The sequence below is a fragment of the Coptis chinensis genome, chromosome 8 (genome assembly GCF_015680905.1).
Source record: "Coptis chinensis isolate HL-2020 chromosome 8, ASM1568090v1, whole genome shotgun sequence".
In the NCBI taxonomy this organism is placed as follows: domain Eukaryota; kingdom Viridiplantae; phylum Streptophyta; class Magnoliopsida; order Ranunculales; family Ranunculaceae; genus Coptis; species Coptis chinensis.
The window spans coordinates 46,126,959-46,152,550 of record NC_141463.1 but is presented as its reverse complement, the minus strand read 5'-3'; the positions used below and the strand labels follow the sequence as shown (position 1 = coordinate 46,152,550).

The following is a 25,592-nucleotide window of genomic DNA, read 5'->3' as shown; positions in this document are numbered from 1 at the left end:
TCAAAGACACAAGAGGTTTGCCCCAACACAATCTACAATGACATCCTGGAAAGACTCGCATACCAGAAAGAAAGTGTCAAATTTCACCGACTTGCGTTCTCATCGAAGAAGAAATCACTCAATCCTGGATAGGCCCATTCCTGAAATACATTTTACAGGGTGAGTTGCCGGCTGAGGCAAAGAATGCTCGTGCAATACAATTTTGAGCTCCAAGATACACAGTAATCAACGGACGATTATTCCGCAAATTCGCATGAGGGCCCCACCTAAGGTGCATAACTCCACGCGAGGGCCAACTCATTTTGGACGAAATCCACAAAGGTGAATGCGACAACCATACATGAGCAAAATCTCTGGCACATAAAACAATAGCCAAGGGTACTATTGGCCAGACATGCATATAGAAGCAAAAAAGTATGTTCTTAAATGCCTCCAATGTCAAATATTTGGCCACAACTACCTAAGTCCAGCAAGGGAATTGATCAATATTACAAGCCCATGGCCTTTCCACATGTGGGGGTTAAACATCATGGGACCATTCATCCCACAAAAGAAAATAGGGCTCAAATACGTCCTAGCAGCCACAGATTACTTCACCAAGTGGGTAGAAGCAATCCCACTAGTCCAAGTCAAGGAAGTTAACGTCATCAACTTCATATAGACCAATATCATCACAAGATTTAGTCTACCCCACACCCTTGTCATGGACAACGAAACCTAATTTGCTAGAACACAAGTCAAGGCTTTTCTACAAAAATGGCACATCACTCAAACATTTTCTACACCTAGATATGCACAAAGCAATTGCCAAGCAAAGGCCACAAACAAAGCCATCAAAGAAAATCTCCAAAAGAAGTTAGAGAGCAAGAAAAGCCAATGGCCAGAGCAGCTCAAGAACATTCTATGGGCATACAGAACAACAACCAGAGCTAGTACCAAGGAGTCTCCTTTCACACTTTGCTTCGGCACAGAAGCAGTAATACCATCAGAGCTCACAATCACAACCACACGCTCAGACATCGTCGAATCAGGAGCCAATGACAACATCTTAGCCAAAGAAGTCGATCTCCTAGAAGAGAGAAGAGAAACAGCTGCAATATCCCTAGCTTGGTACCACCAGACGATCCAACGATCATACAACAAGAAGGTCGTCCCAAAATCCTTCCAAGCTGGCGACCTAGTCCTCAAAAATACTTTAGCACCAGCCAAACTCGACCCAACTTGGGAGGGACCATACAAAGTTGACAGAGTCATTGGAAACGGAGCGTACTGGATCAAAACTCAGCTCGGTGACATACTTCCCCGACCTTGGAATACAACTCTCGATTTTATCAATAAATTTTTCTCCAGATATGTAGGTCGATATGAATAAAAGTTCACTTCGAGTACAGATGTCATTTTTGCATTACATGAGTATAATGCATCTTGCACTACGTATCCCGACCTAGGACATCGCAATGTCAGGTCATACATCAAAGAAGAAGCCAAGAATACAATAACCATGCAGTGGTCAATTATCAATCAATTCAAACCAAGGCCCCCTAAAAGGACCCTAAATCAACTTAACACCAACGCCAGAGTTCAATATGATTCAACTGTAATTGTCACTCAAAGGCCAATTATCAAACAAATACAATCCAAGAGACCCCCAAAAGGACTTACAACCTCGAAATGGTTTAAGTTAGACTCAACTATAATGCTCACTCAAAGGCTAATTATAGCAGATTCCCCCAAAAGAAACGACTTACACATACCTAAACATGGCAAACCCTAGATGTCAACTATGCAAATCTACCAGGTCGTACACAAAAGCTCTACGACCTGTTACAACCAAGCAACCTACCCAAGTCCAACAGTTCATCAATGATACCGCAATACAACACAGGTCGTCAAACAACAAGCAACGACAACAAAAGCAATCACATGCATGCAAACCTCAAGCACAATCTCAACAAGTAAGTAATTTAAATATTTCTACTTGAATAACAAATTCGGTGAGATACTAGAAGCCCCCATGTCATCCCAGGAAAACGACCCCAGTATCCCCATCATCAAAAATAGTGTTTATCAGTAGCAAAAGCACAAATATTTCAATATTGTTTAAAGGAACAACCAACCAGAATCAAACAAGAGAAGCTCAAGACAACACAACAGGAGTAACTTGATCAACATTCAAAGGATCCAGCTCGTCGCCCTGTATAGCACCAGAGCGGCTAGCCAGATCATCACCAACAGTCAACAAATCTTCGACAACATTACCAGAAGAGGCAGCTGGAGCAGCACCTAGATCGGATGGCAGATCAGATCGTCTACTAACATCTGCACCAGTATCTTCAGCAGACACTGTTGCAGCCCCACGTTCAAATGACATCTTGAGGAGCTCATACTTACGATCTAGCTCCATAAAATCATCTACCAGAACGTAAGCATCACCACCCTCCACCAAATCAACCAGGTTGTTATATTCAGTCTCAGCTCGTTCAGCAATGGCCCGCACCTTCTTGCACTTGGCGACCCACTGCTGAACCTCCAGCTTTGCAAAGTCAAGAGAGGGTTGCAATAGAGCCACTTTCCCTGACTCTTGCACCGAAGTCCTCACCGCAGAACCTCGAACTCTCCACTGTTGCTTTCGGCCACCAGCTTGCCATAAGCCTTCTTGTTGGCATCCAACTCCTTCTGGTACAGATCGGAGATAGATGCCATCTCCCTCAACTTCTTGTACATGGCCAAAACCTGACACATAACAAATCAAGATTAAATCGGATCAATATTGACAAAGCCCAAAGAAAACAAGCTCAGAACGGATATACTCACATAGCACAGCGACCGATCTATCTCCTTCAAGTTCGCCTCAAGACTCTTACCATCCATCTTACGCCTATCTCCATCAAGAACAATGCTTTCCATCAACCCTCCAGCAACCAATATGGACTTGAAGTTGCAGTCCCCGTTCTTCACAAACTTCCTCAGCCCACTAACAGGGTCCTCATACATGACGAATCTGTCCAGAACATCATCTCCACTCTTGTCGCTTTGTCGCTTGCACTGCTGAGCAGTAGGCTCACCATCACCTACCTTCTTCTTACCACAGGCCTCAGCTACCCCAGCATCAACAGCCAAATCAATCAGGTTCATCTTCTTCAAAGGTACCCGACCTAAAAAAGTACAACCTTCCATAGTACTAAGTCGTTCATCCAACTCAGTTCGGGACCTCTTAGCCCCCTCTGTCTCAACCATTTCGGAGCGCCTCTTCAGATTAGGCCTCCGGAACGAAGTGGGAGCATCAACATCCCCAAGCACTTCCACCAGCATGATCAACAACAAGACCACCAGCACTTCCACACCCAAGTCAGAACGGGTGGATGCAGAACAATCTGCATCACCAAAGGAGAAGTGGTTGGATGCAGAACGATTCGCATCACCAGAAGAGAAGCGGTTGGATGCAGAGCGCCTTCCATCCCCCAGCTCAGAACGTTGGGATGCCAAACGATCCACATCACCCACCTCATAGCGTCTTGATGCAAAACGGCTATCAACAGCCACGCCACCTGTCCTAGCTGCCCCAGAACGGCTATCACCAACCCCTCCAACCTTTCTCATTCCAGAAACAGGTGCTTTCTTTTGGCTCTCCCTCTCCATGGCAAAATCCGAGCTAGAATCAGGAAGAACAACGACGACCTTGCGAGCCCTCTCCTTTTGCTCCAACTTCTTACAGTTAATTTTCTCTCCCCCACGCCTTTTAAAATAATGAGCAACCTCTCCCAGCAAAGCTCATTTCTCCTCCCAGCTCAAGCAAGCAAACATTTCTATAACATCGGTCTTGGTACGACCACGAATAGAAACCTCTGCAAAAACAAAACAAAATAAATCAGAACGTCCAAATCATAATATACCATACATACATTATAACCTAAAACCAACGACCAACCAGCAAACTGTACAACACGATTTGCCAACTCCAAACTAGGAGGGCAATATCTACCCACAACCAAAAACGGTCTACGACTCCACTCCTCCTTACTTACCCCCACGATAACAGGAGATTTCCCCCTACCGACTTAAAAACTAAAATTCATAGCACCCGACCTCTTCACAACAAAGTGCTCCAACACATTTGTTTAACAGATATTATAACCCCTATAATTTAACAGATCCAGCACATGGAAGATTATCCAACTGTTCTCTACGAACTGGCAAGTGGTTTTTCTCAAATAATTCAGCACCTCCACAATAAGATGGGATAAAGGCAACCTCATCCCAATCTTGAACTATCCATAGCAAACAACTACTCCTCCACCCCAAGGAACGTAGTCATTATGAAATAAATTCCTCTCCCCCCTCAGGTCGTACATGGCCAGGTCGGCCTTCACCTAGCCAAACTCCTCCCTCAGAGAAGCATAACAATCTTCCGACCTAGGCCTCCCCACATCCTCAGCTCTCGTCTCCAACAGTGGAGACGACAAAGCCTCATCACCACTACAAGACCTAACTTCAACATCTTCATCTTCATCACTTACTATTCTCTCTCTCCATTCATCAACTTCAACTTCATCACTCAAGCTATCACTGGTAGCAGATATTACGAATTCTAGAATAAACAAAAGATCAAAGTTTGCAAGATCAAAAGATGCACCTGATACTGAAGATGAGAAAAGTTTTTTTCTTTTCTTTTTTTTCTTTCGCTCTGTTTTTTCTTTTCCTTCTTTTCTTAGTTGGAGAAATGAGAAAGAGAAGCCCTTAACAAGTCAAAACCCTTCAACTGCAAAAACCTCGAGAGACTACAAAAGCGTTCATGTGTATCAAATTTTGGACTATAATTTAAGAAGGGGTCACTTGGGAGTAGTATAGTTCATAAGAATAAGGAACAGATCAATGCATAATCAGATTCTTTGAGGGTCGCTTTAGAGTAGGCGTGTCCAAAATAAGTTGGACTGAATGTGTAAAATATATAAGGCGTAGAGTGATTTATTGTAGGAAAGAGTTCCTTCATATCATTGCTAAATATTTCTACGCACGGGCACCGGGTTCTCTTCATCAGTTCATCTTGTCTCTCATTGCTTGTGGGCATCAAAACCAAACCTCAGACTCTGTTTTCAAAGAACAACCCCATATATTGTTGTATTAGTCATTCATTTGTCTACTCATCACGGGCCGCATTGCATGTTAACTCACAGATTCTTGTAATGGTACTGTGTCAATTGAGGTAATATAATGATTGAACCAAATATTTAAACAGTTTGCTTTCAGCAATGCACTCCACCAAATCCGTACACATGAATATAACACTGATTTGCCTCGCAGGCCAAATATATTAGTAATAATTTGTAAAATCAATCAATTTCTTTTATATGGATAGAAACATAGACGGAAGGAAATCAACAACCAAGTTATAATGTTAAACACTAACATCTGAAGAAGTTTCCTTCGAGGAAATGGGGAAGTGAGAAGGACAACATGTACCAACAAAGCCAGAAATACCAATCACGACAAACTGCTCCAAAATATGTCACTATGCATAAGGATAAGAAAATACCATACATTGGGTAGCACTTTGAATATCTTATTGTATGTTCATCTACAAACTTGAAGTCTTTGTCAGGAGGCAGCAAGCTTCATGAGGAACATATATGACCAAAACCCACTATAACAAAATCTGAACCTATGTATTTTACAGAAGTGCCATCAGTTGGGCTAATGAGCATTAAACTTCCATTTCCTTAACAGTTCATCGTAAGCATATGCCTTGCCCAATTACGTAAGGCTCTGTTTCAACTTGGACAAAGTTTTAGAGTGCAACTTAATTCCCCTCTCTATCATATCTTCAGCGTACTTGCGTGCCTCTGGCAGTCTATTGAGGTCACGGAACCTAACCATAAGCTTGTTTCCAGCTATCTCCCAACCAGGCATCATTTCATTCTCAAGCATGCATTTCCAAACTTTTATAGCCATATCAGGATCACCAATATCCACATAAAGCGTAAGTGCAGCGCTACAGTTTTCGTGAGTCGGAATAAACTCATTTTTTACCATCTCATTGAAAATGACTGAAACTTCTCGCACTTTCCTAAGATTAAGCATGAACTTAAGAAGGTTACTATAAGTTTTCGAATCAGGATAAGCTCTATAGAAAACCATCCCCTTAAAAGAAAGCCCCTTCTTATATGTTTCCACGATTGAACAAATTATTTTTAACACCAATATATTGTGATATGAGAACACCCTCCATCTTTATGAACGCCAGTCACCATTTTCCTCATAATCCACTCTTTCCTTTTGACCAAGTACTCGAGTATCTGTACATGACTATTTGTTATATTCGCATGCCCCCAAGTTGATGTCAACTGGTTTGGTAAAACAAGCCAGGGATCAAGTAACAAATGTAACTATTGGATCCGAATATCATCTTGCCCCCAAATCGGGCCGGTCCTCGGGGATACTTAGCTCTTTCCTTGCTTAGGTTGCCCCAAGTGTTAATTAGGACACACATTTGTGCCCCTTTACATTTTTCGGATTGGCCCAAATGCCGCATCGAGGACTTGCCCTTTTCATTTTAGGACTGCCCAACACGCTACATCCGTGAATTGCCTATAGTCTTTGATTCGAACCCCGGTACCATGCCAAGTCTAGAGACAACTATTATCGCCTCGAAGTCTTTGATTGGATTTGGCGTACCATACCGCATCCGGGACCTCCGCCCCAAGTGTTTGATTGACCGGCATCCCATGCCAAGTCCGGGGACAACTATTATCCGCCCCGAAGTCTTTGATTGGATTGGCGTACCATGCGCGTCCGGGGACCTCCGCCCCAAGTGTTTGATTCGGACCGTACCATGCCAAGTCCGGGGACAACTATTATCGCCCCGAAGTCTTTGATTGAACCGGCGTACCATGCCGCGTCCGGGGACCTCCGCCCCCAAGTGTTTGATTCAGACCGGCGTACCATGCCAAGTCCAGGGACAACTATTATCGCCTCGAAGTCTTTGATTCGGACTGGCGTACCATGCCGCGTCCGGGGACCAAATGCTTGCGCCCTTTTCGTGTTTTGGACTGGCCCTTATGCCGCGTCCAAGACTTGTGCCCTTTTCATGTTTCGGACTGGCCCAAATGCCGCGTCCAGGACTTGTGCCCTTTTTATGTTTTGAACTGGCCCTTATGCCGCGTCCAGGACTTGCGACCTTTTCATGTTTCGGAGGGCCCAAACGCCGCGTCCAAGACTTGTGACCTTTTCATGTTTCGGAGGGCCCAAACGCCGCCTCCAGGACTTGCGACCTTTTCATGTTTCGGATGGCGTACCATGTCTCATCTATGACATCTATTTGTGTCCTTTCAATGATTATATTCCCATCAAAGATCATATTATAAGCAAAGTACCATTCCATTAATTGAATTCATAATAAGAGATGTAAGTAATAACTCACTGACATAAAACAAGGTCAAAAATTGAAATAACATACGTAAAGGGCGAGTCCCAGCAACAATAAACATGGGAGAGTCATAAAGCCCCATGTCAAGCATTAGGGTGTGGTCAAGCCATCTATTCCCATAACATGTAGCACCAGCAACACTCTACAAAATAGCCTAAGCAAGCCTCGAAAATCATACATATGTATATCTATAATAAATTCAATGAAGCAATGATAGTATAAACCCACAATTATTCCTGCACTGTCATCATATTATTGATTTAGAACCGATCTTAGAGTAGATAAATAGTAATTACTAGCAACAACAATAGCAACAAGCCCATTAATGCCAAACTTAACCTTTCACAAAAATCCGAAACAGACTCCTTAAACTCAACGAACTCATTAAAAACAAGAACCAAGTGTGTACTAAACTTTTGAAAAAATCCAAAACAAAATCTATTTATGTGCAAGTGTGTACTAGACTCATGAATTCAGAGCTACAATAATGCCACGTAAAAGAAGAAAATACAACCACTGTAGGTCTATTCCACTCTATCCTATAAATAGGTTAGGGAACACTATTTATAACCATTCAAGCTATTTATTATGTATTATCATGGACATATGTAATATGCAAAACCCCATGTAATATTAGAAAAACTACTTTAGCAGAATGTCAAGGTACTAACCATGATCCTAAAACAACAAGATTCATATTATCTCATCTACCTCGTCATAGAATCTTATTCTTAAGTTATGTATTGTATACAAAATATTTTTCCAGTAAAGTCATATCACACAATAGAAAGAATATATAAAGGGAAACATGCTACCGATCAAACACAATGGGAAGGTTTTATAAGTTAGAAACAGAAAATATAAAAAGCTAAATTGAAAAAGTTATACCTAGCCATCACTACTGGGGTAGTATGAGTAGAGGAAGTTGTACCTAGCCACCTCGCCATCACGTGGGCTTTGGACCTGAGCGTCCGCAGTTCCCACCCCACTTAAGATGCTGAACAGCATGAGGCATGACCAGAGACTATTTAGCTTGCCCCCATGTGTTGTCACACTGTAGTATATATATATATATATACTATTGAATATGCAGACAAAACTTTCAAGGCATCCAATCTTGTTGTCTTTATTTCTGAAAGTATCATAAACCGAAGCCACTAAGAAGATTCTTTTTGCATCAGGACTCCATACTCTGAGTATTATTGGCATTAACCTGTTCTAGCATGAGTATAAGATTCTTTGGTGGTCTTCACTGCGTCAGGTTCCAACGTAAAAAACTCTAACTCTGACTCTCATTAAAGACAACAACAACAAGTTATTAATACGAACAAATGTACATCAACAATAATCGGACAATAGATATATTGCAATAACATTTAAGTTAAACAAGATTACCTCATCTCACCTGTTTATTCCATTAAGAAACACCACATCTATCAACAGAATGAAAAATCTCTAGACCAAATTAGTGCTTTCATGTTTTACCTGACTTTTACTTCAATGTGAAGTCTTCATCTACTTGTGAAATAAGTGTTGTAAAAGACAAACAGAACTGAACAACTAGTATAACAATGAGTTCAACTAGATTTAATTATTTGTCTATACCTTTTACCATGCTCACAAACATCATTACTATGGTCTATGGGCGATCGTACTCAAAATAATTCTCAGAGGAAAAAAAGTAAACAATCCGAATTTCGGTGAATTCGGTTGCTAGGTTACCATCATTCTTACATAGTTGCATTGTCCCCTCATTCTTTCAGTTCAAAGTTTTCTAAGTCTATCCAATGAACATTTCTAGCAAAACATTAATAAACTCAGAAATTCTACCAAAACTTTTGACTATAACCAAAGCCTTAACTCCTAAAGTCCTAAACAGTGTAACCATGGAGGTCCTTGTAGAAAGTAATTGTGGAAGCTTCTGCAATCGCTCGATTATCAGTAGCAACTCCTGAGATCACGAACATGAGATAGAAGGAGATGACGAACTCAATAACAAGAGATTGAAGGTCTGAACCTGCGGGTACTGTTCCAGCAAATAATTCATGCTTCCCCCCAAATAATATTCGTAAAGTTCCACTTGCAAGTGTAGATCCCACGACTTCAGCTGAAATGTAGGCTGGAACTTATGAAGTCCGAACACAGTACTGGATTGAGTTCAAATCTGATGCCATAAACTTTTAAATTGAACACTCTCATCTGTGTACTAAAACATCAATTACCCCTTCACTATCTTTGTACTTGAAAGTCGAAACATAGCTTTTTGTTGCAATCCCCACAGGCGGCGCCATTGTTACGACCTAAAAAATCCCTAGCTCTCTTTTTTCCCTCTCCCCTACTATTCACTCATCTTATTCTTTTTATACTACTTACCTATGGGCCTCATCTTTCGGACCTATGGGCCTCATACTATTTCGGACCTATGGGCCTCATAGGCCTTAATAAGGCCATAACAAAGAACTGTTCGTATCTTTGTAAAGAAAAGCTCATATCTTGTTAAAGAACTGCTCGTATCATTTGCAAACGATTGATCATTAAAGAAATGATAATATCTTCTTTTATATTTTATAGTAACAAAAAAAAAATTAATTATTATCAACTCCAAACTTTCATTTATTAGTTTCACCACTGTTAGTAATTATCAACTGTACATGAAGGTCTTAAAGTGTAAGGAGCTACCAAATAGACATCGAAAACAAACCTGAGGGATGACAATCGCAAGATTTAAAACTCCAGTAGCCAATCCTACAGAACAATAGATACGGATCAGATACAGTACTTGACATAAGCTGCAAGGATTAAATAACAAATGTCGAAAATAAATGAACAACAGAGATCTGAAAGAAACCTTGGCCGCCTCCTGAATCAGCAGTAAACTCTGCTGTCACAGAAAAGGGAACACTGTACGTAATCTGCATAAATACAGGTACGGAATGAAGTCAACAAACAAACTACAGAAAAGATTTAAAGGAACAAATTGATCAAGAAAATCTTGAACTCACTGAAAGAGGGAAGCCAAGAAGTGCAAATACAACTAATGACGCAATCTTGACTGCCTTGTATCCACTAATAGCATGTTGAATTCCTTCAGAATATTCCCTAATTGAACACAAACAAATGACGGCAATGGCTGCCATGCATGCAAAAACTGTAAAATTGCTCAGTGCCCATACTAGCCTCGCACCCATCCGTTGACACATTGGCTCAATAAGAAAAGAGCAAGCTCCAAGAACAACCTAATAACCGGGGAAGAAGAAAAAGAAAAAAGAACAAAGATCAAAATGGAGACATCTGACGACATACTAACCTAATTTTGGGGTCAGGTTCACCTGAAAAAAGGTCAATGGGAGAACTAAATATCTAGATACCAAGTCAAAGAGTTTTTAAATTGCATACAAGATACAATCAATATCAATGATCATAATTACCATCATATACCGTCCAAGCCCTTGGATACAGAGCATGATATGTAGAACTCTGCCCATTAAGGTTCCAATCCCAAGATCCAATACCTGATGGGGTACTCTCTCTGCACATCCGTATGACACACAGCAAGGTTACATATAATTCCGTTAGATCAAAATCTTTCAGCATAACTAGAAGCTATGTCAAGCGATTACACTATCTTGAAATGAAAAATAAACAGTAGCTTTTGACATGAATAATAAATCAGTTACTTACTAGCACCTTTGGGTTCCCTGGTGACAAAACAGTAGAATATCTTTTACCATTCGTGCGCGAAACAAAAATCTGCACAAAGAAATTGGACACCAACTAACAACTGAAACATTTTTCATAGGTAAAAAAAAAGTGTATAAAATATAGACAAGTGTCTAACGGCGTAGGGAAACTGCTGTGAAATTACAAGGTTTTTCATATTGGAACAGCACATGTATAAAGATGTAAACAAGTATCTGATCATGTCTCCTATTAGTAAATAATTAATCCTTGAAATCATTCCGCCTGAGCTAAGATCTCAGAATACGTCAGCCTATCCAACTGTGTCTACTCTACCTGATATACCGCACACACGTGCATCTTTTAAGAAGAGTTATCTGACTTATCTCTCTTCCTCAACCGCCAACAAAATTGCAGAGCGATCAATGGGACGTCTTTCAACCATACCAATTGGGATGAGAAATTCGGATAAGGACTTCCACAGAAGAAGCATTCCATAGCGAGTCCAAAGTATTGATTTACAAACCATTCAATTCTTTTAACCATGATAGCAACTGTTCACCGAATCATTCTCTTTAAAGTAGTTAGATTTATACACAACAGTGCCACAAAGTTTCACATACAAAAAAGAATAACATAACTCAGGAACATAAGAGAGAAGAAGCATATTAAATATTAAAACAATACACTGAAACAAAGACTTCGCAAGGAATTAGATACATTGCTGCTGCCTTTCTTTGATGAGACGAAGTTTGTTCCAGCAACCACTTCAAGTCATCAGTAACTCTTTCATCTCACAGTAAAGCGTCCGTAGGGCATAGGCCATGTTATCCCTGAATGGGATTGCTGCTGCATTTCTTTGATGAGACAAAGTTTGTTCCAGCAACCACTTCAAATCATCAGTAGCTCTTTCATCTCACAGTAAAGCGTCCGTAGGGCGTAGGCCATGTTATCTTTAAATGGGATTGCTGCTGCCTTTCTTTGATGAGACGAAGTTTGTTCCAGCAACCACTTCAAGTCATCAGTAGCTCTATCATCTCACAGTAAAGCGCCCGTAGGGCGTAGGCCATGTTATCCCTGAAATGGGATCCTCTCATCTGAAAATGTTGATAAACCAAATATGTATCAGAGGAGCTCAATAATTTTTTGACGCTTTTTCAACTGACCATTACTCTCCGCAACATCCTTCTCAGACATTGACTTCTTAGGTTTGTTCGAAGAACATGAAGTGCTATTAGCTTCACCATCATTATTGTTGTTGATGTCATCATCTCTAGTATCGTTGTCAGACCCACTGCAGCAAGTGGCAGGTAGAGGAATCACTGAATGGGAACCAGCCATGGCAAATTCAGCAGCCGCTACAGCCTCTGGTGAATGAAGATCAGCAACACCAAGAGCTTGCAAATTAAGTTTTACCAGCTTAAAGAAGCAGTTCCTTTCGGTAATTACGAATTAGTAGGGAAGGGAAGAAATTGATTACCATTTCAACATATTCAGTTTCATTCCCAGTGAGTGCCTCAATATCATATTCCATGAAAGATTTCTCCTGGTAAACAATAGTTGCAGCTCATTAGATTTTAAACAGAACAGCTTACTCTTTACTGGAATTTCTCTTCTAACAGGAGATTATACAATTGTAGAGATTGATTTGTCACCTTTGCATCACACTGCAGCCTTGCATTGGCTTCAGCCATAACTCCTAAGAAATCCTTCACTTTTCCAAGAACTGAAATGATTGCAAGCAGTTAGGTTGAGCAGCCGTTAAGGCACTGGAGTATTTGGGAGATTAGCAACAACAATAAGGACAGCATTATTAGCAGAGTTGACCAATAACTCATATTGGACGTTCAAAGCACGTTTTCCAGCTAAGAAGACTTCACAGCATCAGTTTCAACAAAGCTTGCCAAAATCTGATGGGGAAAGTCGTACTCATGTCGCATGGTTAAGGGCAAGCTGTGTAACCCAATCGTGCCAAATATACGCCCTCAATTAGATTATAGGCTTTTAGTACTGCATCATTTTAAGCAGCTAACCAAATTACCCTAAGTGTCTATTAACATAAAAGCAAGATGAAACACAATGTATGTAAGAGAGAGTCTTCACCAAACACATTGTATGCAAAATAGATATGGTACCTAATTATCAGGCTTTTCTCTTAATTCTTGTAAAGGCCTATCCACTAGGGCAAGGAATCGGGCTGGGTTTGACCCGACCCAACCCGACCTGAATAGTTTGGGTTCAGGTTTGGAGATAATTTTTGGACTTTTTTAAAAAATTTAGTGTTATCCGATCGGGTCGGGTTCGGGTTGAACATTTCGGTTTGGTTCGGATTCAGGTTCGGATATGGCATATCCGACCCGAACCCGACCCATTCCCTGCAATACCCCACTAACCTCGAGACCAAAATGAGCCGATACTTTTCTTGATTCAATGTGGCAAACTTTGGGTACGAAGCATAATCAACACTCTGTACCCAGCCAATGTTTGGTTCGGATTCGGGTTCGGGTTCGGATATGGCATATCCGACCCAAACCCGACCCGTTCCCTGCCTTACCATCCACTAACCTCGAGACCAAAATGAGCCAATACTTTCTTGATTCAATATGTGGCAAACTTTGGGTACGAAGCCTAATCAACACTCTGTACCCAAGACATGGAAACACATTAAGTGTAACAGTAGAACTCATTTCGAAAGAAACTAGCCTAACTACCAAAAGAGAATGCAGGTTTACATTGCCATTCCACAACGAACGACCTTTATGCTTTCATTGAACTCTTATACGTCTGCATTATAAATGAAGCAACACAACCATACTACTAGTGCTCCCTTATAGCAGTAGCATTCCAGATATCTTTTTGCCATGAGCGACATTACCAAAACCATTTCAAAACAGGGAAAGGGTTTTAACTCCTCGTTTCATCAAAATAGTAGAGTGTTCTTCATCCTTGGACAGTATTATACTATTATCAAGAATTTATCTTGAATATATAAATTTTTGCGATGTCTCACTCCATATGGCTCGATTAACTCAATATAGTCTAGTGGTTTGCGAAGATGATTTCTGCATTTTCCAGTTAACATTGACTAAGGGGGTTGTTTGTTTTTTGGTTTTCAACGTTCAAGAGGCACTGAAACATAAGTTTTCAGCGTTCTCAAAAGTTGTTTGTCTTCCCAATTGTCTTCAGCGTTCAGTGCAAAAATCATCTTCAACGTTCCGCGGTCTCACAGCTCCTGAATGCTGAAATTAGAAAAGTGAAGCACTTGTTTCCTCTCTTGCCCCTAATCAACCACCTCTCCTTCTCTCCAATGGAAGACAAAGAACACCAACAACAAAATCTCTATTAATCTCCTCAAAAGCACTTCCTTCAACAATCCATAGACCCCCACATCTCAAAAACCCAAAACCCATTTCCATAACTTCTTCATTCAGACAAAGCAAAACAAGAACTCTCATTCCAAAAACACCCAGCTCACAAACCCATCAAGAAACCATTATTTGGCAACCCCTCAATATATCTTAAACAAAACTTTACTTACCTTTAACATTTCCAACTGGGCGAACATTTAGACAGAAACAAATTGGGGTTTAGTTCAATTTCTTTGTTCGTAGAATAATAATATTGGGAGGATTACCAGAATGGTTGATTTTATTTCGTCGTTAGGTGTTTATTTGGGGAGTGATGACCGTTTTGATTTTAACGAGTTTCCATCTTTGGAATGATTGTCGTTGGTTTCTGATAATGAATTTAGAGTTGCTCGTTTGTATTTAGCTGCATTTTGTTTTTGTGTATCATTACTTGTTAAATAGCTGTTTGCCCATCTATTTGGATCATTCTAATACAATAGGATGAATCATGCATTAGACTTTACTGCTCTTTGGTTGGGTTATGTTTTGCACCAGTGCACCACTATAGTATTCATCAGAAAAATGGGATGTCTCAATGCAAGCTCAATCAAGCTTCATATTTGCATTGTTGTTCATTAAGAATGACTTTTGACTCTTGATTGAACCTTGTGAAATGGGTATCGGCATGATCACAAGCTCATGCACCCAAGGTGAATCATGTTGAAAATTATGTGGAGGGAAGTTTATAGCATCAATATATCAAGGATATATAGCATTAATTTGGAACCGTCACAACTTGGAGATAGCCCTCATCTTAAATGTAATATTCTATGGATGAACTTATGGTTGTAAAACTATTTATGTGTCTTTTTAGTTTTCTTTTTATCTTATATTACTATATGCAATGTTTTAGGTATCATACCGTTGTTCAAAATGTTGAATAAACAAAAGAAACTCGGTCGAAAAGTTTTAAGATCTTTTGTTTTTATAAATATTCAAATTTGTGTTCAAAATAGATAACAAGGGTGAAATTGTCCAAATGACTTATATTCATCATTCAGAGCTAAGTGGGCTCAGAAAAACAAACGACCCCCTGAAGCTAAAGGATATGAAGTCCAATACATCTAAAGCTCCAAACACCTTAAAATCCAAATGTTATATAAGTCGCAACCGAACAGCGGGATAAAGTGAAACAAATACACATAAGTACAAATCACAACAAACACAATGTAATAAAAACATTACCTTGACTTTTAGCTACAGAGCTTGTTACAAGTTTCCCAGAACAAGTTTGGGGTTTTGGGTTTTGAGGCAAAGAATCTTTTTGGCATACCAAAAGAGTAGACTCTGCAAACAAAACAAAACATTAGACTTCAATAATATTCAATTTAAGAAAGAAGAAAAAATTACCAGGAAAAAAGAAAAGAAGATATACCCAATGAAGAAGAAGTGTTGTTCTTCATCTCTATGTCTAATAGATCTTTGCTTATTGTAGTTGCAGATTCCATGGTGAAAATTTAGAGTGAGAACTTTTGAGGGGCAGAAGGTTTTTTCGGAAAAGAGGGTTTTAGCGAACAGTGTTGTTTTTGGGTTCAACTCAGTCCACGTGGCACAACTCGGGTCAAGTCAACTTAATGAGTCAAAATTGACTAGAGCGAGTGAAATACAGTACTTTAGTCCCGCCCATGTTCGGTTCGGTCCGGTTCTAGGTCAAATGACAATCTGAACCGAAGTACCGGTTTCTTGTTAGCAATTCGGGATATGGTAAAATTTGGTAGGGAAATAATTCAAGAATTATTCGGTGATTCACGGTAAAAAATTCGCAATACGGTAATTATGCGGTGTTTAATTAATTCGTGTTTTACACGTTTGGTTGCAAAAATTCGTGATATTATGTTAGTAAATATTAATAATACTTGTCATTCTTTACAACAAAACCCAAAATATTGAATTTGATGAATATTTCAATGTACCTAAAAATCGATATATATTGGATATATTGGAAATATTGGAGATATCTTTTTTGTTAACCAGTCAAAATTTTGTTTTGTATGTCGATATATCGGAAATATCGTCGATTATATCGAAAATATCAGCAATATATCAATCGAAGTCAACAATATTTGGTCAAAGTCAATAATATCGGTCAAAGTCAATAATTTATATAAGATATATTGTATTATCGGTTGATATATATCGTTATATCAGAAATTGCGATATATATCGGGAAAAAAAAGATTCAATATTCGATTGAGATATATCGAATATATCCATGTACCAAAAAAATGATATATATCAGCGATATATCGGATATATAGACGATATTTTGGGCCTTGCTTTACAACATAACAAATATATCTAAACAAAATACACACACCATGACATGATAATTTAAATATTGCCTAAAAAGTATAAAAGTAGAGGGCTTCTTCAGTGCGCGTGATATATGGCTACACACGATTCCTGACCGCATATTTTCCAACCCGTAACCGGTAGCCAAAGTGCCCACCTAGGGGTAGCATTGGTATTTCACATATTTTCATTCGTCCCCAATTTCTCATATTTTCTATTCTTCTCAATTAGATTGCGCGTCTAAATCTTCACCCCTTTCACCTCTTCTTAAATTCATGGTCAATCATTTACTTCTTTCACTCTCTAAAGTTTACAGCAAGGAAGTAGAGCAAAAAAGAGTGACAACAACCAACAACACTACACGGCTTGAATACGTTCGAAAATTAAGGTTAGTTTATCATCCAATCACTGAAGTCGATTTAATCTTTCCTCTTCTCTTTAAGGTACATTAGAATTTTTCATATTTAGGTCATTTGTACTAAAAAACAGTTTTCTTTATTTAGGTAGGCGCTCCTATGACGAATCAAATAAGGCTCAATGATGACGAAGAGTTTCTTAGAAGTCTATGTTTCGAAAGTTTTGCGTATGATAAAAGTGATTGTGTGGATGTGGAATCAACTGTTTTCCTGATGGAGAATGAAAATATTGACAGTAGTGATAGTGATGCTGAAGAGTCTGATACATATAGGGCTTATATAGAAGACAAAGCAACATTTTTACCTATGCAGTTCAAGACCTCAGACGAGGCCTACACTATTTATAATGAGTATGCCAAATCAGTCAGCTTCGGTGTTCGTAAGGATGTTTAAAGAATTCATTCAAATGGAGTTGCTATTAAGCGGAGATTTGTGTGTTCAGCCGAAGGTGAACGACATGCAGATAAACTCCAATCAATGACACCCAAAAGAACACCTAGATAGGTCACTAGGTTCAATTGTAAAGCCCGCATTGTTGTTGTTTTTTATTCTGAAGCAAAGTTGTGGACTGTGAAAGAGTTTATTGGGGAACACACACATCCACTTTTACCGCATCCGAGTTTAATGTTTCTTCGGTCACATAGAAATGTGAGTTGAGAAGAGTTGGAATTTGCTACGTGCCTAAATGATGTCGGTGTTCGTAAATGCCAAGTGATATGTCACTTTGCACATATAGCTGGAGGTTTCCTTAATGTTGGTTTTACGAAAAATACTTGTACAACAAAATAGGAAAAGATAGGAGAAGTCACTGTGTTGATGGCGACGCCAACACACTGCTTGCCAACTTAGAGGACAAGATGAAGTTAGATCCTTTATTTCATTACAACTATGAGTTAAATGCGAGTGGGCAGTTGGCTGGGGTATTTTGGGTGGATTCCACCTCCTGTCTGGATTACTGTAGCTTTGGTGATGTGTTGTTGTTTGATTCAACGTACAGGAGCAATCAGAACCAGATGCCGATCGTTGTGTTTGCTGGAATCAACAACCACCTACAGACTATAGTTTTTGCTTTTGCTTTGATCATAAGTGAATGCGACAACGTTTATAAGTGGGCATTGAAATCATTTCTTGACGCAATGTGTGGTGAACACCCTAAATCAGTCATTACTGATGGTGACCTAGCTATTTATAAAGCTTTGAAATCTATCACTACACCATAAGGGCCATTTTGTAACAAGGCAAAATTTTCATTTGTAATGAAAATATCTGTTAGTCCCTGTTACTACCTTTCTAACGGACATAACTGTGAGGTTCTTTAGTATTCGTTAGTATATTTCAATTTATTTTTCCAATTATTATCAAAATATTATTTTAATGTTTGGTAACAATTACATCGGTTAGGAAACAAAGAAAAAACATCTAACACAAACACTAAAAGGGTATATGTGGAAGTAACGGAAAAGATTAGAACTAAATAAACAAGTTCTCCCCGATGATCTCCCATGACTCGTCTCTCTCAAGTCTTCAAGCCTCCATCAAACATCCCATGACTTCTTAGTTTTATTATTTTTGTATTCAAAATCAAATACAATAAGTAAAATGGCGGATTCAGCAGCACATTTAGAGAAGATGGGTAGAGAGCTCAAATGCCCAATATGGCAATAACCTCTCCTTTGTCAAACCCTCGCAAATAAAGATGGAAAATAACCAGGTATATACGCTTTCTTTCTCTCACTCTCTTATCTGTTTTGTCTCTCCTTCTACCCAAACCCCTAGCTGGAGAATTTATGAGTTTTTTTTTTTTTTTTTTTGTGCACTGTTCAAATTAGGTTTATTTGGTTCCTCTTGCTGATGAATTAGGATAAATTAATCTCTGTTGGAACTGTAAGATTGGACACAAAATTCACACTCCCAATTGGGATACTTCATTTGTTTGGGGTTTGTTTGGCTAATTGAAAAAAATTTGGTATCAATTAAATAGTTTCAGTGCTAAGATTCAGTTTTCCTTACAAACTATTTGTGTATCTGTTTGATTTTGTTTGTTGTGGTTTCACTTTGTTTTTCAAATCAACCGCTACTTAAGAATCTCTGCGATTCTTATCCATTGCTTGGGTTCTCTCGCTATAATTTTCTCTCTCTTCCTTAGACAAACATAGGCAGGTTAGATATTATTATTAATTTTATTTTTTACTACATTTTTTTTTCTAGTGAAATCCATCATCAGATAATGGTCGGTTTATTCCCTGTTCATCTTTGTTTTTGCAAATTGAAAAGCCTCGTCACTAGATTGGACAAAATACATACAAGCAATAATTCCTAATCGATTGGTCATTTAATTTGGTGATGTGGAGTTGTGGACACAGAATGATTCAGATATCTTGAACTAACCATACATTTGCCTCAGTTGTTTCGCAACAAATTTTAATAAGTACGTTAAGTTCTTAACCCAATAAAAAGTACGTCAAGTTATTTTGATGATGCAATTATGTTGTTTTTACTTTTGTTAGTATGATACTCATATCTATTTAGGCTATTTAAGTTGTGGGCCGGAACTTAGAATCCAAGGTTGATACTCATTTCTATTCAATGGCGTTTTGTTTCTCTTATCTTTTTGGTCCTTACTTTCTTTGTAGTTATGAAAGCTTATATATTCAAGAAAGGAAATCACAATAAGCTAGATGTAGTTATGAAATGTATGTGTGGTGCCAAAGGCACATGCTTAATAGTTAACACTAATGGTTAGTGAGAAATTTCAGATTTGATAATGGAGGCATGCCTTGATAAGAGAGATGTCCTTTTATATAGTATTGTTATATATTGAACGTACAATTTATAGTAAGAACTATACTTTTTATGCATTCAAAAATTATTTAGACTTCAGAAGGAGTAGTTTACTTTGAGAGGCTTTGTACATTAGTTTCAGAAACGTAAACTTCCAATTGATACAACTAAACGTTTGATAAGTTTAATTTACTTTCACTAATCTGCGTGTTCCATGATCAAGAATGCCGAGCAGTATTCTTAAACAAGGTAGAACATATCCTAGGATCTAGCTTGCTCATATTGTCCATGCCATACTTCCATGAATGGAGAAACAAAAGTGTGATATGTCATTTGGGTGAGAATTTCTAAACTGGAAAGATTGGGTGGTTGCATGTGAGATACTAGTATATCTTATATAAGCTTATGTACTTCTATGAGATTCACACGGTGGCTATTTTAGTTGCCTCTTATTTACATTATATAAACCCCTGGTCAGTTTTTTTTTTCTAATCTAGCTACTTTTAATTTCAACTTTGTTACTTTTATGTTACAAAGAATCTCGTTTTCATTTGATGCATGATGGGTTCATAAAATGGAAATTGGATCACTCCTATCATCTTCCTAATTTGTTAGGTAAGTTGCTTTATTAGGTGGCCCAGGATTCTACTTACTTTTGAATTGTTTCATCTAGATGTTCTTATTTTACTTCATTCCCTAATTACGTGTGAGCCAACTAAAACGTCAAGCTTTCTTGCACTTCTGAAAGCTGATCAAAGGTAATGGCTATAACTTTGTCAAGTTTTGTTTCTGTGCAGTGTGACTATTTGTGCCTTAGTTTCTAAGTTTAAGAACACTATATAAAGTCCAATTCGTGATGATATGTTTACATTGTTATGTTGATATATATAAGATTCAATAGGGTGACGGGGGTTTACAAGAATTTACTTGAAAAAACAACCCATAGAGCTGGTTTAAAACTTCCCATTTATACCACTGGTTGCTCTGGACTAAGCCATTTCTTGTCTTTCATTGCACAGTTGAGATTGCAAGGAGCTTCACAAGAGAACCAGCAAAGAGCAAGAAGCAACCTCAAAAAAATGTTGCCATGGTTGCTTGGTCCACACTTCAAGAACGTATGTAAATCTTTTTTCCCCTTTTTTATTATGTGCAATTTATTATGTTTGCGGTGAGTCTTCAGATTAATTAGGGTACACTAGAAACTTGTCTTGGCTTTTCCTTCACCCATACAAACTTGTTAGTTTGAATGAGTTTGTGGGACTTCATGCACCATTTTTTACTTGGCCGGCCTGTTTTTTTGGATGATTAGTATTATACTTTTCACAAGTGCTAACCTTGTATTCTTCTCTCCTCAATTTCCTTGGTGCTTATTAGTGTGGTGCATTCATTGCAAGTGCTGGATATCGATCGAGGAAGAAATTCAGGAGAGGCATGACACAGTGAAGGAGATTGAAAAGAAGCTTCTTGAGTCTTGACTTCCATCAGGTTTGAAAATTTTACCACCTCCGAGCTTGATGAGATTTCTTAGCAAACCACAGCTTAATTATACTACTTGCATTCTTTTGTTGTTGTTAGGTTTTCCTTGATATGGTCGTTCTAGTTTAGGCTCAAGGAGACTTGCCAGACAACATTGAAGTTCAAGTTTACATCTTTGTAATACATATCAATAATGCGGTTGATTGACTAATTGTGTTCACTTTGGAATGAACAAGTACACATTGCTAAATTGGAATTCATGTGTGGTTGATTTATGGAAAGTTGTTTGCAATATAGTGATTTGTTTGTTTTCTTTGTTATGTTCATTGCTAAATACAATACTACTTTGAACAGAATTTGCAACTACTTTGAACAGAATTTGCAAACTGCGAGATAGGCTACACTATGACTAAGGAGGTATGTTTTGACTGATTTTCCCCTTCCTATTTTTTCCATCCAGTTCCTGTTTTGTGTTCCAATTCACTATGTTGGTTATATATACTTAATATCGTCTAATTTCAGTTATGAACTTTCAGTGTTCCGACCAATTCTACTATTCAGATTGAGGTCGAACTCTTGTCTTGGCTAGTGGTTGTGGGTATCAAAAGCTGTTTGAATTATTAAGAGAGTTTTAGTTTTAGGACAAAGGAATGAGCGACCGGGTGATTTGATGAAATTACAGGCTTACATACTAGTAATTTCTCCTTTATCCATAGTGGTTTTAAGTACGTTGTGACACCTGCTTATGCCTCGTATATCTGGACAAATTAGAACCCTTTATAAAAGTCCGCGTGAATTGCAAGAAGGGTTACTTTAATCACTGTCACTGAAAGACAGGTAAGACATGTCAAGTTATGTTCTTATTCATCCCAAATTCTTTACTTACAACCAGGACAATCTTTGTACATGGGACCACCTTGTCATGTTCTTTATATATATATATATTTTTAACTCTACCTAATCCCATATTTGTATTATTGTATAGAGGCGCAGTTCACGCAAGCGAACCGTTAAAACTGATTAGGAAGACTTGAGAGAGCAACAAGAGGCAAGCAGTGACGACAAATACAATGCAATCTTCTATTGTAGAATTATAGACATCCCAAGAATAGGTTAGGTGAAGTCATTTATATGTAAGTTTGATTTGTAAATTGGGATTTGGATTTGGATTTGGATTTGGATTGGTGGCTTTGTTTCTATAATGATTAATTGATTATTGATTTTGTTTCTTGTTATTCATTTGTTTATTAAGTTTGTGGAATGTGATATCTATAAGATAAATGTAGTAATAAGATGTGCTAGAGCTAGATGCCTAGATGTGCAGCAGGGTGGAAACAATTTAAGCAGGGCAGAAAAATATTTATATATTTTTTCCCACATGCTATAGTTTACTAACGGATATTTCCGTTACAAATTCCGTTTCTAATATCAAGTGACACATTTATTCCTAACGGATATTTCTGTGACAAATGAAATCTTTTTTTTGAAGCGTGCCAAACTTTACTCACACTTAAATCTATTAGAAATGACCAATCTAAACGACTATCATCAATTGCCTATCCGTTACAAAGAATTATAGTAACGGATATAAGCGTTACTAAAATTAATTTAAGTAACAATTATATCCGTTACTAATTTTGGCCAAAGTGACTGTAACACCCCATAGCTAACGGATATAAGCGTAAGTAACGGATATGGCCGTTGGTAAATGCTTTTTCTGGTGTAGTGTATTCTTCCATATTTGAAACACCGGCTATGCTCTTGGCACGTATTGAAAAATTGCATCACCAATGTCAAAATCCTTGGATTTGCAACAGAGTTCAGCTCTATTATGTTTATGAAACGTTCTCGCAGAGAGTTCGAAAAAAGGTGGAGAAAGCTAGTGGAAAAATACGAAGTTAGTCATAACACATGGGTGATGAAGGTACAGAAGAAACGGGTGGGTGGGCAGAATATTATCTTCATGGTGAGTTCTTTGGCGGTTGCAGAAGCAACCAACGTTATGAGTCTATTAACTCTGTTATAGGACATCATGTTAAGCCCGAGATACGGTTGTTTGAGCTATTTGGGAAAATGGAATTGGCAATTGCAAATATTCGTCACCGAGAGCATGAAGAAGAGGTAAGTACTGCAACGACAAAGCCTTTCATTGGTACTTGATTGAATATGCAAAGTAGGCAGAATCCATCTATACTCGAGCTGCTTTTCTTGCTTTTATGAAGCAGTTACAGGAGGAATCAATGTACACTGCAGAAGATAAACGTGATGTGGGTGACAATATTCGTGTATACACCATTAGTCGTCATCTGAACAGACAACAAAAGAAGAGTGTGGAATACAACCTTTTAGAGCAGGATGCTTGATGTTCATGTGGGCTATTTCAGTCATTCGGATTTCTATGTAGACATATCATTTCAGTTTACAAACACGAAGACCTTCGTGAAATACCCTAGAGCTATTTTTTAAGGAGATGGACACGAGTTGCGAAATCTGCCGTTCCAAATAACGATCCAAGTTTTTCTTCGCAAGCTGCTTCCATTATTCATCACAGTGAGCTTATAGGAAAATGCAAGAAGATATGTTTGTGGACCTCTCAAACGGCCAAAAACAGTGAAGCTTCTAAATCCATGTTATCATATTTTTCTAGAGCTTCTGAAGGCAGTCCACAAGTTCCCTTTGAAATGCCTTATATTCCACCAGAAAGTGGTACAATGGATGGCATTATATCTTCTAAAGGCACCGCCGAGGTAGAGATGCCTTTCACCCCACCTAAAAGCACCCATCGTCCATTTGTTAATGATCCAGCACACGTAAAATCGAAGAGTAGGCTGCATAAACCTAGTAGATTGAAAGGTCAGAATGAGACAAGAAAAAATAAGTGTGGCCATTGTGGTATTGTCGGGCACACAAGGCCCACATGTACACTTTTGCATCCAAAGGATGGGGGTAAGTTTCTTATACTGTTGCCATATTCTCACTTGTCTGTTAACATTAAATAGTTACAAAAGTTTGTTGATTCTGATTTGTATTCGTCAATATCTTTCTTGTGGTGCACTATTTTATAGGTCCAAGTGCTAAGCGAACTATGTCGAGTGTGCTGCAGGAGTTGCCGATGTGAGTGAGGATGATGACGGGTTAAACAGAGATATTGGATGTAAGTGATAATTTTGCGCATTATCTTCTTTTTATAAACGCAAGAAAATGTTTCTTGTTTGTTATTTTCATGGGCTTCAAAGTAATGTTGCTTGTTTGGTGGGCGTAGTGGAAGTTGGTAATGAAGTAGGAGGATCTTGAAAGACCAAGCAATGTAGCAAGTGTCGATCTACAGAGCACACAAAGTGTAGGTGTCCAAATTTGGAAGGTATGACACAATTTTTACCGACATAATTTTTCTAGTAGGGAGTAAACTAAACTTAGATTATACCATTAGAGTGACTATTTTTCTCCTGTTGAACTTATAGCATTTCCCGTGGATGAGGTTGGGAGCAAGGTTTCGGAGAAATTCAATGTTGGAAAGTTTTATAGTGACGACGGGAGAGTCTTTTTCCGTATTACAGATAGTTGACGTTAGGAAAGAGGAGTACAATGCTTCTAAGCTTTAGAGCAGTTGTTGCTAATCTTCTAACAAGATTTTTGTAAGCATTTTTGTAATAGTTAGATCAAGTGGCCTGGAGCATGTACTATTTGTCGCACAATGCTGAAGATTTCAAGATTGGCTTCTAAATTATTTTGTAGCGGTATCTATGGTGTTATTTTCTTTGGTTTAATCAATGAAATAGAACAATATTCTATACACTATATTAACAAGCATTGTATATTATGTTGTTTCTTATTGTTAGGATGTTGGGGTTGTCCCTCACCATGAGACAAGACCATCAACAAACATATGTCAGTTAGTGTGGCATTGATATGTTCAAAAATGGATCTGTTCGTTCTTATAGCACCAAATAGAGGAATATGTCATAAATAGTAGCATAACATTCTAGTATGACAATATAGTGTCATATCTATCTGTGATTCTAGCGCTTATGATATACTACCAAATGTATATATTATAAAAAGTCACATAACATTCGAGTATGACATATATAGTGTCATATCTATCAGTGAGTCTAGCAC

General features: G+C 38.4%; 2 protein-coding genes across 2 annotated transcripts; both read right to left on the bottom strand.

Annotated features, from left to right (window-relative positions):
* Positions 1-2,137: 2,137 nt before the first annotated feature.
* Positions 2,138-10,466, bottom strand: LOC147481657 (uncharacterized). Its single transcript, XM_086579000.1, has 5 exons — positions 10,426-10,466; positions 10,272-10,335; positions 2,815-10,168; positions 2,608-2,733; positions 2,138-2,533 (listed from the first exon to the last, which is right to left on the bottom strand). The coding sequence occupies exons 3-5, from the start codon at positions 3,637-3,639 to the stop codon at positions 2,138-2,140; spliced, it is 1,347 nt and encodes a 448-aa protein (XP_086435126.1). The 5' UTR covers positions 3,640-10,168; positions 10,272-10,335; positions 10,426-10,466.
* Positions 10,467-11,614: 1,148 nt separating this feature from the next.
* LOC147481656 (uncharacterized) lies at positions 11,615-16,005 on the bottom strand. The gene is made up of 5 exons (XM_086577446.1): positions 15,884-16,005; positions 15,694-15,795; positions 12,757-12,827; positions 12,582-12,647; positions 11,615-12,468 (listed from the first exon to the last, which is right to left on the bottom strand). The coding sequence occupies exons 1-5, from the start codon at positions 15,954-15,956 to the stop codon at positions 12,460-12,462; spliced, it is 321 nt and encodes a 106-aa protein (XP_086433572.1). The 5' UTR covers positions 15,957-16,005; the 3' UTR covers positions 11,615-12,459.
* Positions 16,006-25,592: the final 9,587 nt, after the last annotated feature.